General features: G+C 40.3%; 2 protein-coding genes and 1 long non-coding RNA gene across 3 annotated transcripts in view; 2 read left to right on the plus strand and 1 right to left on the minus strand.

Moving 5' to 3' along the window:
• LOC107680492 (uncharacterized) overlaps positions 1-850 on the plus strand; it is a 54,060-nt gene extending 53,210 nt beyond the window's left edge. Inside the window, exon 3 of the long non-coding RNA XR_001633155.1 lies at positions 512-850. This is a non-coding gene — a long non-coding RNA (uncharacterized LOC107680492). The remainder of the gene's footprint in view (positions 1-511) is intronic.
• Positions 851-4,168: 3,318 nt separating this feature from the next.
• Positions 4,169-5,774, minus strand: gadd45ba (growth arrest and DNA-damage-inducible, beta a). Its single transcript, XM_016476493.1, has 4 exons — positions 5,567-5,774; positions 5,352-5,453; positions 5,039-5,258; positions 4,169-4,928 (listed from the first exon to the last, which is right to left on the minus strand). Exons 1-4 carry the CDS (start codon positions 5,608-5,610, stop codon positions 4,815-4,817), a joined length of 480 nt encoding a protein of 159 aa, XP_016331979.1. The 5' UTR covers positions 5,611-5,774; the 3' UTR covers positions 4,169-4,814.
• A 3,431-nt stretch (positions 5,775-9,205) lies between these two features.
• On the plus strand, positions 9,206-11,552 carry larp6b (La ribonucleoprotein 6, translational regulator b). The gene is made up of 4 exons (XM_016476360.1): positions 9,206-9,318; positions 9,415-9,519; positions 9,675-9,888; positions 10,315-11,552. Exons 2-4 carry the CDS (start codon positions 9,416-9,418, stop codon positions 11,413-11,415), a joined length of 1,419 nt encoding a protein of 472 aa, XP_016331846.1. The 5' UTR covers positions 9,206-9,318; position 9,415; the 3' UTR covers positions 11,416-11,552.
• The last annotated feature ends 1,504 nt before the right edge of the window (positions 11,553-13,056 follow it).

A 13,056-nucleotide genomic window follows, 5' to 3' on the forward strand; every position in this document is an offset into this window, starting at 1 on the left:
CTTTTTTTTTTTTTACATGTATAAAACATTATTTTTAAATTAATACATTTTTTTGCCATTTATTGTGTTTTTGCAATAACTTCAGATGTAGTAATTTCTCTTTACTCAATGGTTACACCACCTGACATAAATCAAAATGTCACTAAATAAAAATACAAAATTATATTGCAACATACTTTTTTCATACATACGTTTTATATAAACTATTTTTCCTCATATTGGATACCCTTATTTGTCAATGACATTGATACAGTAACAATGATACGATAATTTCCGGAGAGCTTTCAGCAATATCCTTGTTCTTTGTAAGCTGGCGAGCCATAGAGCCCCTTTCTCTAAAAACACTGTCAGCATCTGCTGTAACCTAGTAATTGGTAGCTGTAATTAAGCATGAGCAATGTGTTTATAGTGGTGAGATAAAATGCTGATTAAAGACTTATACAGTGCAATGAAAATGAGAGCATTCACAAGCTGTAGTTTTACTGTCTATTTAATTTGGTCTGCTCTGCAGGATGGGTCATAAACTTGGCCAGAATCGCGTCTTGGCTGCTCGTTTGGGTGGAGGTGGAAAGAAGCGCTACTGCCAGCCTGAATGTACCTGACGACCTCAGAGACCAGAGTCAAACAGAAACAGACTGGGTGGTATATAGTCATTACAGCGCACACAGATCAAGGCTTTATGGGAAGGGAAAATTTCACCAGGGGCCCAGAGTTTCTGCCTATGAGTGTTTTTAAAAATACTGAACTGCTTTTTAGAGTCAGCTTGTGTAGGTGTATCTATTCCTGTATGCTTCTCTCTTGGTCATGCTTTTTAAAAGAATCTAGATTTTATAGTAACACAAATGTATTTCTGTGTAATGTGTATATCAGTGTTTCTGTTAATTGCTTTTATATTTATTTTCACAATGTGTATTCATGTAAATTCTGTAATTTGCACAGGCGACCTGGTTTTGTATGACTTTATTGGACATTGACATGTTAATTAAAATATTTTTTCCCAATTTTTGCTCTCGTGAATTGTTTTATAATTGCTTAACTCCTTTAATTGCTGCGTTCGTGAGTGCCTCAACCTCACACCGTGTCTACACCGGACGCGACAGTTGTTGCGCCGCGCCGCACCGCACCGCACACGACAAAGCAACCATTGAAAATCATATGAAATTTGTGTCAATATTGTGTCAATAAATGGAACGCAGCAGCAGTTTTCTGTCGGGGGTTTGTCGTGTCGCACCGCATCCAGTGTAGACAGCATCACTGATTATAATGAGTTCTATAGTATTTTGTCGCGCCGCTCGCATCCGGTGTAGACACGGTGTCAGCGTCAAAGGTTGCTGTTTACATCGTGTTTTTGCAGCGTTGACGATGTAGCCAGTGTTCTAGTAGCTTCATAAAATTACGGTTGAACCACTGATGTCACGTGGACTATTTTGTCGATGTTCTTGGTATCTTTCTGGAACTTTCTACCTTTCTGCTGTCTATGGAGGGTCAGAGAGCTCTCAGATTTCATCAAAAATATCTTAATTTGTGTTCCGAAGATGAACGAAGGCCTTACGGGTTTGGAACGTAATGAGAGTGAGTAATTAATGACAGAATTTTAATTTTTGAGTGAACTATCCCTTTAATGCTAGAGCATCCTCACTAATTTCAGAAGCAACCTCAGAGATTTGATTCTAGAACCGGTCCTGATGTATCTATACAAAAGCTGATTTTGAAAAAATGTTAATATCCTATCCTATGTTAATAAATGTCCATCATAGTCCACGTTTGGGAGCTTTATAGCATGTCATCAGCATTTAAATGACTGTTTTATCCGCTCATTCTAGACTCTTCCCCGTGATCACGATAAGACAAAAAAACAGCATGATTCATTCTCGCACCTTGTGGGCAACAGCTAGCGCATTCACGCTGCACATCTATGGAAACACAGCCACTGTTTCTGCATTCCTCACATACCGGCGCAGGAGCGCTGGGCACGACTCCGCCGGTGAGCGGTTAGGAGATGCCTTATCCAAACAAACATGTATAATGTGATACTTTAAACACTGAGAATGACTATATTTCGCGCTGGTGTTGAGAAGAAGAGACATACTCGGCGCTTTCAGATTTGCCCTTAAATGGTCAGTGACGTTTCCGGGGTTCCAATGCGTAATCAGAAACGGCCTACGTCAGACGCACAATCAACTCAGGGAATGCCCGGAAAAAAATGCTTGATGTCTTTCATCTCAAAGGAGACTAATTTTGGAAACTCTGATTCCTCTTTTCTATTATTATCCCTTAATACAAATCTATCTTTAATCATTATTATCGAGCTCACTTTGACAGTGACTGTATAATACTAGCATTCTGTTGCTTCAGATTAGCAGTAAACGAGCAAATGCTCAGAGAATATCACAACAACGTGCATGTGATTGTGAATCGTATTATAGTTATCTAAATACCAGGATGGTGGTGTTTTGTTGGAAGGATCTCATAAGACGCTCTGTTTGTTTTACAAGCAACTGTGTGCAACTATGTAGCTCTTCACCTCTCAACAGTTCTCAACCCTGACCTGAACAGCAACTGGATGGAGCTGGAAAAACAAAGCTGACAAAGAAGTGTGCCAGATTGTTACTAAAGGATAGTGGTAGCTTAATGGTTAAAGCTTTGTCCTATAGTAACCAAGACCAAGCCGTGAAAGGATGAAGCATGATCTAGCATCACCATTTTACCCTTGAGGAAAACACAATCCCAGTCTGCCCAGTGGGACTGCTGGTGTAATATGTGTACTGTCACAAGTTGTCTGCTACATAACAATTAGAGATTGTTCTACAAACAGCAAGAGACCTGTGATAAGATACCCGTAATAAAACCTCAAATCACTTACTGAAAAGCTATTTTACACTGAACAAAATTATAAACGCAACACTTTTGTTTTTGCCCCCATTTTTCATGAGCTGAACTCAAAGACTTTTTCTATGTACACAAAAGGCCTATTTCTCTCAAATATGGTTCACAAATCTGTCTAAATCTGTGTTAGTGAGCACTTCTCCTTTGCCGAGATAATCCATCCACCTCACAGGTGTGGCATATCAAGATGCTGATTAGACAGCATGATTATTGCACAGGTGTGCCTTAGGCTGGCCACAATAAAAGGCCACTCTAAAATGTGCAGTTTTATCACACAGCACAATGCCACAGATGTCGCAAGTTTTGAGGGAGCGTGTAATTGGCATGCTGACTGCAGGAATGTCCACCAGAGCTGTTGCCCGTGAATTGAATGTTCATTTCTCTACCATAAGCCGTCTCCAAAGGCGTTTCAGAGAATTTGGCAGTACATCCAACCGGCCTCACAACCGCAGACCACGTGTAACCACCCCAGCCCAGGTGTCTCATTTATAAAACTCTCCGTAGATTTCATCCTAAAACTGTACGTACGCTGAAAAACTAGATTTTGCGTACGCACAAAAGTTTTCAGATTTATAAACCCATTCGTACGCCAGAACCTGCGCAAAAATCCTTTTATAAATCCCAGTCAGAGAAAGATTGTGCGTACGTGCATTTACACCCCGTCTCCTCCCCGAAATCACCATATATGGACATTACAACGCCTAGTTTTACTATGCATGACCTCATCTGCATATCATTTCCATGCATATTTCCAAAAACAAGTGTTGCGTTTATAATTTTGTTCAGTGTATATGGATCATGTTGTCAGATCCTTTTTTGGAGGTTATGCAAGCCCTGTACAGGCTCTTTAGGGAGGAGCAGAGCTTGCCAAAGTTGACGGAACAGGACATGAATTACTTGTAAAGTCTGCATTCCTGTCAGTACGGTTTCGTAATTAACTGTGTATCAGTAAGGATATGACGCTGATTCCAGGACAAAAGGATATGAAGACTATCCTTTGGCAAACTGTTGATTTGTTTGCACGTCACTTACGGCTTGGTCTTCCTTAACATTTCCACTGAATGCATTCACACCTCAGTGGGGTAATTCCCTCTCACTCATACAGTCCGAACTAAATCTGGCAAGACTTTAAGGATTTACAAGGATGTTTAACAGGAAATGTTTTGTTATTTTAAACTTTGACCAAGGGAAGTCAGTCTGCATTTGCAGTAGTATTGCTTTGTCACCAGTTATTGAATCTACCACCCCAACACCCAAAGCAAAACCATAAGACAGAGAGGTGTACAATTCTCAATCAACAATTTATTGAAACAATACTGCATTTGACAAGAGCAGCAATGCATATGTTACTCTATTTAAATGACTGGAAATAACTTACATCAATTCATAATATGCATTTCTCAATAACTCAACAGAATTCATTTTGTTCCACAAACACTGTCCTTCTCAGTGCAGTCTAACAAGCGATTGCGGTCCATTTGTAGCTTGGCATTAATGCCACTGCAGTTCATAGTCACTAAAGTCCGGCACATACACAGATCATTCACTCGGCATTTGAAAATGTTCGCCCCCCAGGCAGCGATAGTGACGCACACTCGTCGCTTTCCAACCCATGGCACGCCCACGCCGCCCGCGTGCAAGTTCTCCGGCACCGCTTGCGCCGACAGGCAGCCTTTCACAGTTCATGTTCCCACAACTTGTTCCTCCGCTACCACTTTTTTTTTTTTCTTCAACGGAGGTCACACAAGCTGGAGGGGCAGGGTGGAATGTACCGGTCCCGTGCGCACAGTTCCAAGAGCTCCACTTCTCTCTCACAGCCCCTTTGAATGACGCAGCACTCAACGGCGGCTGGTGCAGAGCCCTTTTGCTTTCATTCGCAGAGAATGACTCGTTCATCCTTTCATTGCATCAAAAGCATCGCCGTTCGTTCAGCGTTCTTGCAGGGACAGATAAGGAATCCATTGGTTCTTGCAGCGGCTCTCTTCGCAGTAGTTGCCCACGTCCTTCAGTGCCTCGCACTTGAGTGGCTGACATTGAGAGTTCTGTGAAACGCATGAAATGCACCGTAAGTCAATGTCATATGATCTTAAGATTTAACTATGAATGCATGTTGCATATGATCATGCAACGAGCTAATTCTAAGTCTACTTACAGTGACTATGATGCAGTGGAAGTCCCTTGGCTCGTTGTTGTCCACGGTGGTTGGCTCGCCGAGCACCTGTGCTAGGCGTCTCAGCCCAGACACCCGAAGGATGTTGATATCATTGTCGCAGCAGAACGCCTGAAGGAGCGTGAAGTGAATCTGCAGCGCAATATCATCCTGGTCCTCCTCATCGGTGGCCAGAACGCACAGTACGACACAATCTGGGTCTCTGTAGATCAAATGAATGGCAATTAGTCTCCTGTTTGTCGGGATAACGCAATACAACAGCATGTGTAAAAGTCATACATAAGTATATACTTACACATTCATTAGTTTTGCAGACTCATAAACGCCGACTGTAAGACAGTCCTGTCTCTGTGCTGCTACCAGCAGCTCTTCCAATGCTTGGCTCACGGTGTCCATTCTGTAAAAACATGCGGACAATGGTAAGCGACAGTCGGATGGTTGTCTGTATAGTAAGATGCCCATTGAGATTCGCACTGAATGTGTATGCAATGCATGCAATGTAGAACTTACTTTTTATCAGTGATATTGCATCCAACGACTTCTTCCAGGGTCATTTTGCTTCAAATAATAGTGATCCACAAGTCTCCGGAAGAGCTCGCAAATATTAAAATCCAGTCAAAGTGTGCTGGCCAAAGTATAATCCAAATATGGCTCGTAGCTGTAGTATTCCTTTGCTCGTTTCGCTGTGTCTTAGAAGTTGTTTCTGCCGACTTCAAGTGAAACCCTCGCTTTTATACCGCTTTCGAGTGGGCGCGGCTATGCGAAACGCTCGCCTTTCTCATTGGCTAGAAATGTTCCACAAGCGTCTCGCTCTCGCTCTGCCATTGGTGATGGGGGAAACTCCTGCTTAGACCCCACGTGGGCTGATTCGGGGGAATATTTGCCCAAACAGCGAGTACAACATGCACCCAGTAGCTTTCAGTTTGTTTGTACCGAGTTCGATGGAATTTCCATATGGAAATGATAGAGTTTCCATGGTGCTTTCGATGTGCATGTTGCAGTTTTGTCTGAAACCTTTGCATCATGTACAAAACTTAATAAAGCCAGAATTTTACGCAGTTTTCATTTATATTCGGGTTTGAATCGCAAGTATATCACACATATGGGAAAGGAATAGTGATTGCATCATGTTATTTGGGCACATCCTGAAATTGCACAAGCCGGTTGGTCGAAACTCCTTTGCATTTGTGGTGACTCGTGACTCCCAGTTCTCACCCCGATGCAATAGCGTGCACAGTTAGTGAAGAAAATTATGCATTAAATTGGATGGCATCTATCTGTGCAGGAGTCACTGTTTTGCTTTGCGTCTGCTGCGGAGGCTCTAGAAGGCAATCGAGTTTCTGTCTCCGTGTTACCTGGAACTTTCATCACCCTGTTCCAGTTCCACCGGCTAATTATAGACGGTACAGTCACAGGATCAGAGCTGTTGATGTTCTCATGGGACCTTGTTGTGCTCGAGTTACGAAACCCGTCTGCATAAACACGGGTCAACGTCTTAAGGGAACTTAATTGTTTAATCGATTTACTTTCCTCAATAGAAATGCCTTTAGAGTCAATTCTGTCATAGCCTAATATTGTAACGTAAAAACATAACACATTGTGTTTATGTCCGTGCAGCAACACTTTCAGACATGGCTTGCATATCGAGTGCATTTATGCGTTTCAAATTAATCTACAATTACTTTTAAAATCAGTCAAATAATCAATAACTCAAATCAATAATCTCAAACTGAATTGAATCAGTTCACTGTTCAAATGCGCCACCTGCTGTCAAATGCTCGCGCAATAAATCATTTGATACTCTCTGGAAACGACATGGAGTAAACTGTAAGTTTGTCACAAGCTGAAATATGCTGTAAATGGTCATTATTAGTAAATAAATGCTATTTAAAATCTTACAAGTGATAAAGTGTGCTACTATGAGTTTCAAGCAAAGCATTTGCAGCACCTCTGCAGAACCATCTTCTATCAACGACTGTCACCTGTTGGTGATGATATGTCATGGCAATTTATTTGTGAAATGGCTTATCCATCCAGTTGCAGGGTAAATGGCTTATTAAAAACTAGGACTCGACAAGGTGGACTCGGACCCAACACTGACGCAATTACTTTATTTTATTGTGTAGTTACATTTTGGTGGCATTGCTTAACCAGTCAGAACTTGATAATCTGAAAAATCGCGAAAATGGTTCTGTGCGGTGTTATTAGTATTTGTCAGCAATAGCTCTAATTCCGGTCACACCGAGTCGCTTACATCTACAAAGGCAACTTACTGTAATGATAATATGCTTGAGCACACATTATCCTGAGTGTGTTTATTGGCTGCGAATAATGGTAGATAATTAGCAGGACTTCAGAACACCTTCGTGCTCTCTGAAGAATGGCACATAGGCCTACGTGAGGAAAAACGTGTCCTTAACACGAGGAATGGTAACAGTCCTAATATACAGGAAGCCTATAGGGGGGTCGGCTGTAATCCAGCACTACCGTCTCACGGATCCCCTGTGGTACCTATTCATTTGGAATACACTTTGCACTTAATCTTGACACCTCATCCCTCACACTACACACACAGGTCGGGTCAAAGGTAGGTTTGCATAAAGTCTACAGGGTCTCCAAAAGTCCATGGCTCACAAAGTAATTAACACACCCATTAAATTTGTATTAACGTCTTGGGAAAAGAGGCTACGTGCAGGGGCGTCATGCACTTATTTTTGAGGGGGGCTCGTATTGCTTGTCATTATGTGACGCACAGAAGCCACAATCTGTATAACTAATGTAGGCTTATTGGTTTTAATTTAATCTTTCCTTTTTTTATTCGAAATATTCCCAAACGTGTTAACTATATCATGAAATATCTCATTCTCAAATGCATGCAAAGTAGCCTAATGACTGAGTAATCTATTAACTACGCATAAAACCCGTGTTTTTACTTAAATATGGGTATCATAAACTATTTTAATACGACTGTGTATTTAACGTGAATTTGATAAACAACATTGTAAGTTATATCTCATTCTCAAATGCATGCAAAGTAGCCTAATGACTGAGTAATCTATTAACTACGCATAAAACCCGTGTTTTTACTTAAATATGGGTATCATAAACTATTTTAATACGACTGTGTATTTAACGTGAATTTGATAAACAACATTGTAAGTTACAAATTAAAACACTTTCATTGTACAGAAAGAGAGCAAAGAACATTTACATTATCAATGAACATTATCGTTGATTTCAGTCTAGCCAGAGTTCAAGAACTCTCAAAAACTTTCATTGTAATCAACTGAAGCTGTTTACACTGTGAAATGAATCTCTTACATCTGCATATTATTGTTTCTGATGAGAGCATTCGGCAGAGTGGGGTGGTAAACCAAATTTTTTAAATTTTATAAACGAATTTAAACAATACTCTAATATGGTATATAAATGTAAAACAAAAAAAGCTCTCAGGACTTCTAACATTATCTGCAAATTTGAAATAGACAAGTAAACTGTACCGTCTTCATTATTTTAGTTGTTTTATTTATTTTATGTTTTCTTTCTTCCTCTGGCTAATTTTTTATTTTACTTGTAATCTTGTGTACTGATGGCATTTATATGCAAAGTTGTATTTCTCTTACTGTTATATATGTTCATATGCAATAAAAAAACAGATTCATTTAAAAAAAAAAAAAAAGCATTCGGCAGAGTGCAGGGCGTTTCAGCGATGACTCATCTGAACGCCTCTGATTGGCCATTGCATTCATAAGCTCAACAGAATCGTGTGTGATTGGTTATAATGCGGCTATTTTTTTGTCTTTTGGAAGCTGCATTCAAAAAAATCCACTTGGCTCAAGACGCGGAGAGAGCACGTGCCTCTGGCAATATGGCGGGGGTCTCAATTTTTGGTGGTTATGACAAAAATACAATCTTTCCACTACATTAATTTATGCTTCCAAACGGCACTTTGCATTCAGTGCACATGTGCATACGTAGCCTACTAATATTTAATATCAAATAATCTTTTTTTTAATGTTCGAGACTATAGTTTTTTATTTATAAAATCGAAAATGTCTTTTTAAAAATCTGAAAGATTAAAAAAAAAAATCCTTATGAATTTATAATTTACCCACGTTTGTTTCAGAGCAAGCATGACGTCGCCCAGTATGCCTCGTTTTTATTGGTGACGTAAGGACGTATAAATCAGTATTCTGAAAAGGATCACCTGTCTTCAGGTGATGTGTGGCGGGTTACGGGGAAACATATAGGAGAGACGCCAGGTAGGCTGTTTACAACACAGTTTAACAACTAATTAGCACATATTTTCGACGTTTAGTTTTGTCAGTGTCAGTAAGATCTAAATAATTTGTCAACAGCATGTCCTCACCTGGTTTTACTGATATCTTCCATTGTGAAGACACTCAGCAATCAAAGGGGCCGTTCTCATTCACTGATGATGGGCAAAATGACAGTTTGGATGGGTAGGTTAATGGATAAGCTTATAATATTTCTGAAAATATATGAAATATCAAAATAACTTTGAGTTTCTAAATTGTAATGTAAAAATCCACTCTGGAAGCTTTTTAAACAGGCAGTAGGCTAATTTTATATTATAAAAAACCACTCTGTTTTTCAGGAGTTCAACTGATTTGACTGATGTTTTTGAGGAGGATTTGTGTGAGGGTGATCTCTGGATTCCTCCAAATGATGATTTGACGCAAAACATTGCTGCCCAGCTGGAGAACTACCTTTCTGATGAGAATCTGGCAGATGATGCTTTTCTGCTAAAACATGTGCAAAGAAACAAGATGGGTTATGTTAGCTTGAAGCTGCTGACGTCTTTCAAGAAGGTGAGATCAAATAATCAGCAACATCTCAATCTGATTTGAAGTGTCATCACGAAACAAACTGTAAAACTGTTTAAAAAAAAAAAAAACTGGTTGTCTGAATTTTACATTTTAGGTTTTACGGGTTGAGTTTAAATTTACAGTTAAAGACCAACCCTCTGAATTACTACATCTGTTTTGTACCTTTATAATTGGCAGACAACCACCTAAAAATATAGGTGGTAATGAGAAATTCACATGATGAATCAAAACTCATTACAAGTAGCTTTTCCACAGGCTGAGGATGGTAGATACTATATAGAAGGTGCATAGTGTCTAACAAATACAAGACACTATCAATGTAACACGACACTAAAATAATACAATAAATGTTAATTTAACAACATAAGATGTAACCTAAAACCTGTGCTTTGATTCGTGATTTCATAGATTAAAGATCTCACGCGTGACTGGCGCACCACACTGGCGGCTGCAAGAACGTCTCCGCAGCTGGAAGTGAATGAGATGGGAACCAAGGTGCGACGAAGGACTCCGGTACCTGACTGGCTCCTGTGCATCCCCACAAGCAAGCTACTTCTGGCCTGGAACTTCCTAGACGGTGTAAAAGACGAGGAAAACGGGTCACCCGGTGTGGAGCAGCTAGGCATCATGGAAGCCGCAATGCGGGTGTTTTCCCCCTACGGCACCATCTCATCTCTCCGCATTCTGCGGCCTGGAAAAGAGATCCCTACGGAGTTGAAGTGCTATACTAAGAGACACCTGGAACTGGGGCGCAAAGTGTGTGCTGTGGTGGAGTATGAGTATCTGGAAGGCACGCGCAAGGCCTACGAAGCCCTGAAGGCGGAAGAGCAGCAGCAGGGAGGAAGGGGTGTTTGTGTGGTCCTGCTGGGAAGCCGTGGAACTCGTAAGCCAGGATGGAGCCAAGGTCTAGCGGAGGAAGAGTCTGAAGAAGGTATTGCCAATGAGAGTTTAAAAAGGCCAAACAGAAAGACCAGGCGCTTCTTTTATTCTCTGGAGGATTCGGCTGTTTGCAGCTCTTCAGAGTCCGATTTTGCCCCTGCTTCGCCCCGGCCCAACCGCAGAGTCACCCGTCCTCAGGCCCTCTACGGCAGCCCCCTCGCCATCCCACGGATATCGACTTTCCGCTCTGACCCTTACAGGAATCCCCTTGGCAGTCCTGTAGGAAGCCCTCTCTTGCCTCGTAAGCTTTTTCCTTGCAGTCATGTGACCTCTCCTCTGGCCACACATCCTTTCAGCAGCTCGCCCATTGTAGCTGGTACATCCTCCTCCAGCAGGTACAAGGGCTCGGGTGAGCTCTCCCCAGACGACTTGGGCTTCACAAGCAGCCCTTGGGTCCAGAGACGTAAACATGCCGCCCAGGTCATTCAGCCTGAGATGGGCGACTCGGTGTCACCCAATCAGATAATGAGGTCTTTAAGTGTCCTGGTTGTTCGCCAGCCTGTCGGCCCTGATGGGACCAAAGGGTTTCATAACTGCATTGGTAGAGGGAAGGTGCTGCTACCACACTGACTCCATTAAAGATGCATTATAAGGTCTTTTTCCCCACTGAGTCTGTATGAGTGTAGTGCAACGGAAGCACTTTTAATGCAACATGATTACTGTTGCATGATTATTTGTCCTATTAGTGAAAATGGAAATAATGTTAAGAAAAAGTGTCTAATTAAATATTGAAATAAAGATGAATTTGTACTCCAATTTTAGTGAATGCAATATTATTTAATATTAGGATTTGAATTATGTCCTGCATATCCACCTTTTTTGTAGCAAGCCTACTGTGTTTTAGATTATAGGAGGTACCTCTGGTTTAGGGAATTTCTTCTCAAAAACACTGAAACCATTTAAAATCATAAAGTTGTGCTACAAATATTTCTTATCCATCAGTTTGCTTGAATGAGCTACAAATGTACTTTTCTAATCCCTATTAGCAGCGTTTACTGGGATGTTTTTAAAGCATCTGTCAGAATGATGGAAAACACATTGAAATATTACCATTTAATGTTCCATTTGATTAAGGCAACATATGTGACCCTGGAGCACAAAACCAGTCTTAAGTCGCTGGGGTATATTTGTAGCAATAGCCAACAATACATCGTATGGGTCAAAATGATCGATTTTTCTTTTTTGCCAAAAATCATTAGGATATTAAGTAAAGATCATGTTCCATGAAGATATTTAGTAAAGTTCCTACTGTAAATATATAAAAACGTAATTTTTGATTAGTAATATGCATTGCTAAGAACTTCATTTGGACAACTTTAAAGGTGATTTTCTCAATATTTTGATTTTTTTTGCACCTTCAGATTCCAGATTTTCAAATAGTTGTATCTTGGCCAAATATTGTCGTATCCTAACAAACATGCATACATCAATGGAAAGCTTATTTATTCAGCTTTCAGATGATGTATAAATCTCAATTTCAAAAAATTGACCCTTATGACTGGTTTTGTGGTCCAGGGTCACATATGTTAACATGTCTGTAACTGAAATAATCAGGCTTTAGGAGTTATTCATGGTCTGTTGCAGTAATTTAATGTTTTTACACCATTAAGTTTCCTTTTAATGTTCATTGGGTGAATAAAGTTACCTCATTGTAACCGGTTTTTTTTTAATGTTTATTGCGTTCATAGAGCAAACCTTTCGCAGGGAATTTAATCTCATAATTCACACAAAGCATCAGGAAAAAGGACGCACTAGTACACATTTAGCACTGAAGAATAACAAAATAGTTTATTAGAATTTTTCAGAATAAATAATTCCATTGAACAAGTAACCATCAGTCTTTTAGGCACTGCTTTACTTTATCTGTAGAGAAAAATGTTAGCAAACACACTTCTGTACAGGGCACTAGCAAGACAAATATGGCATGCCCCAATATGTAACATGCTGCAGTTCAAAACCACATATAACTCTTAAAACGAACACGAAAATATTGTGTAACCATCACATCTTAGCAGGACACATGACACGCTGTACATGAATAATGCCCCATCATCAGTACACTCACTCACTACATTATGGCTCCCCTCCATCTGGCAACATGGCAAAATATGACAGGCTTGCATAGACTTGATTTTGCTAGGCTGAATTAAATGAACAACAAAATGAATCTGGAGAAAGGCCTATACCATATCTATATGTATTGGCATCACA

Source organism: Sinocyclocheilus anshuiensis, unplaced genomic scaffold, assembly GCF_001515605.1.
Source record: "Sinocyclocheilus anshuiensis isolate Anshui unplaced genomic scaffold, SAMN03320099.WGS_v1.1 scaffold308, whole genome shotgun sequence".
NCBI lineage: Eukaryota > Metazoa > Chordata > Actinopteri > Cypriniformes > Cyprinidae > Sinocyclocheilus > Sinocyclocheilus anshuiensis.

Bases quoted from the DNA above. Each gene is read 5' to 3' on its own strand.
- gadd45ba (XM_016476493.1), bottom strand. From the start codon at position 5,610: ATGACCCTGGAAGAAGTCGTTGGATGCAATATCACTGATAAAAA. The intron at 5,259-5,351 runs GTAAGTATATAC...TTTGATCTACAG, and splicing joins TCTGCAAAACTAATGAATGT to AGACCCAGATTGTGTCGTAC. The intron at 4,929-5,038 runs GTAAGTAGACTT...TGCGTTTCACAG, and splicing joins TCCACTGCATCATAGTCACT to AACTCTCAATGTCAGCCACT.
- larp6b (XM_016476360.1), top strand. From the start codon at position 9,416: ATGTCCTCACCTGGTTTTACTGATATCTTCCATTGTGAAGACACTCAG. The intron at 9,520-9,674 runs GTAGGTTAATGG...TCTGTTTTTCAG, and splicing joins CAAAATGACAGTTTGGATGG to GAGTTCAACTGATTTGACTG. The intron at 9,889-10,314 runs GTGAGATCAAAT...GTGATTTCATAG, and splicing joins TGCTGACGTCTTTCAAGAAG to ATTAAAGATCTCACGCGTGA.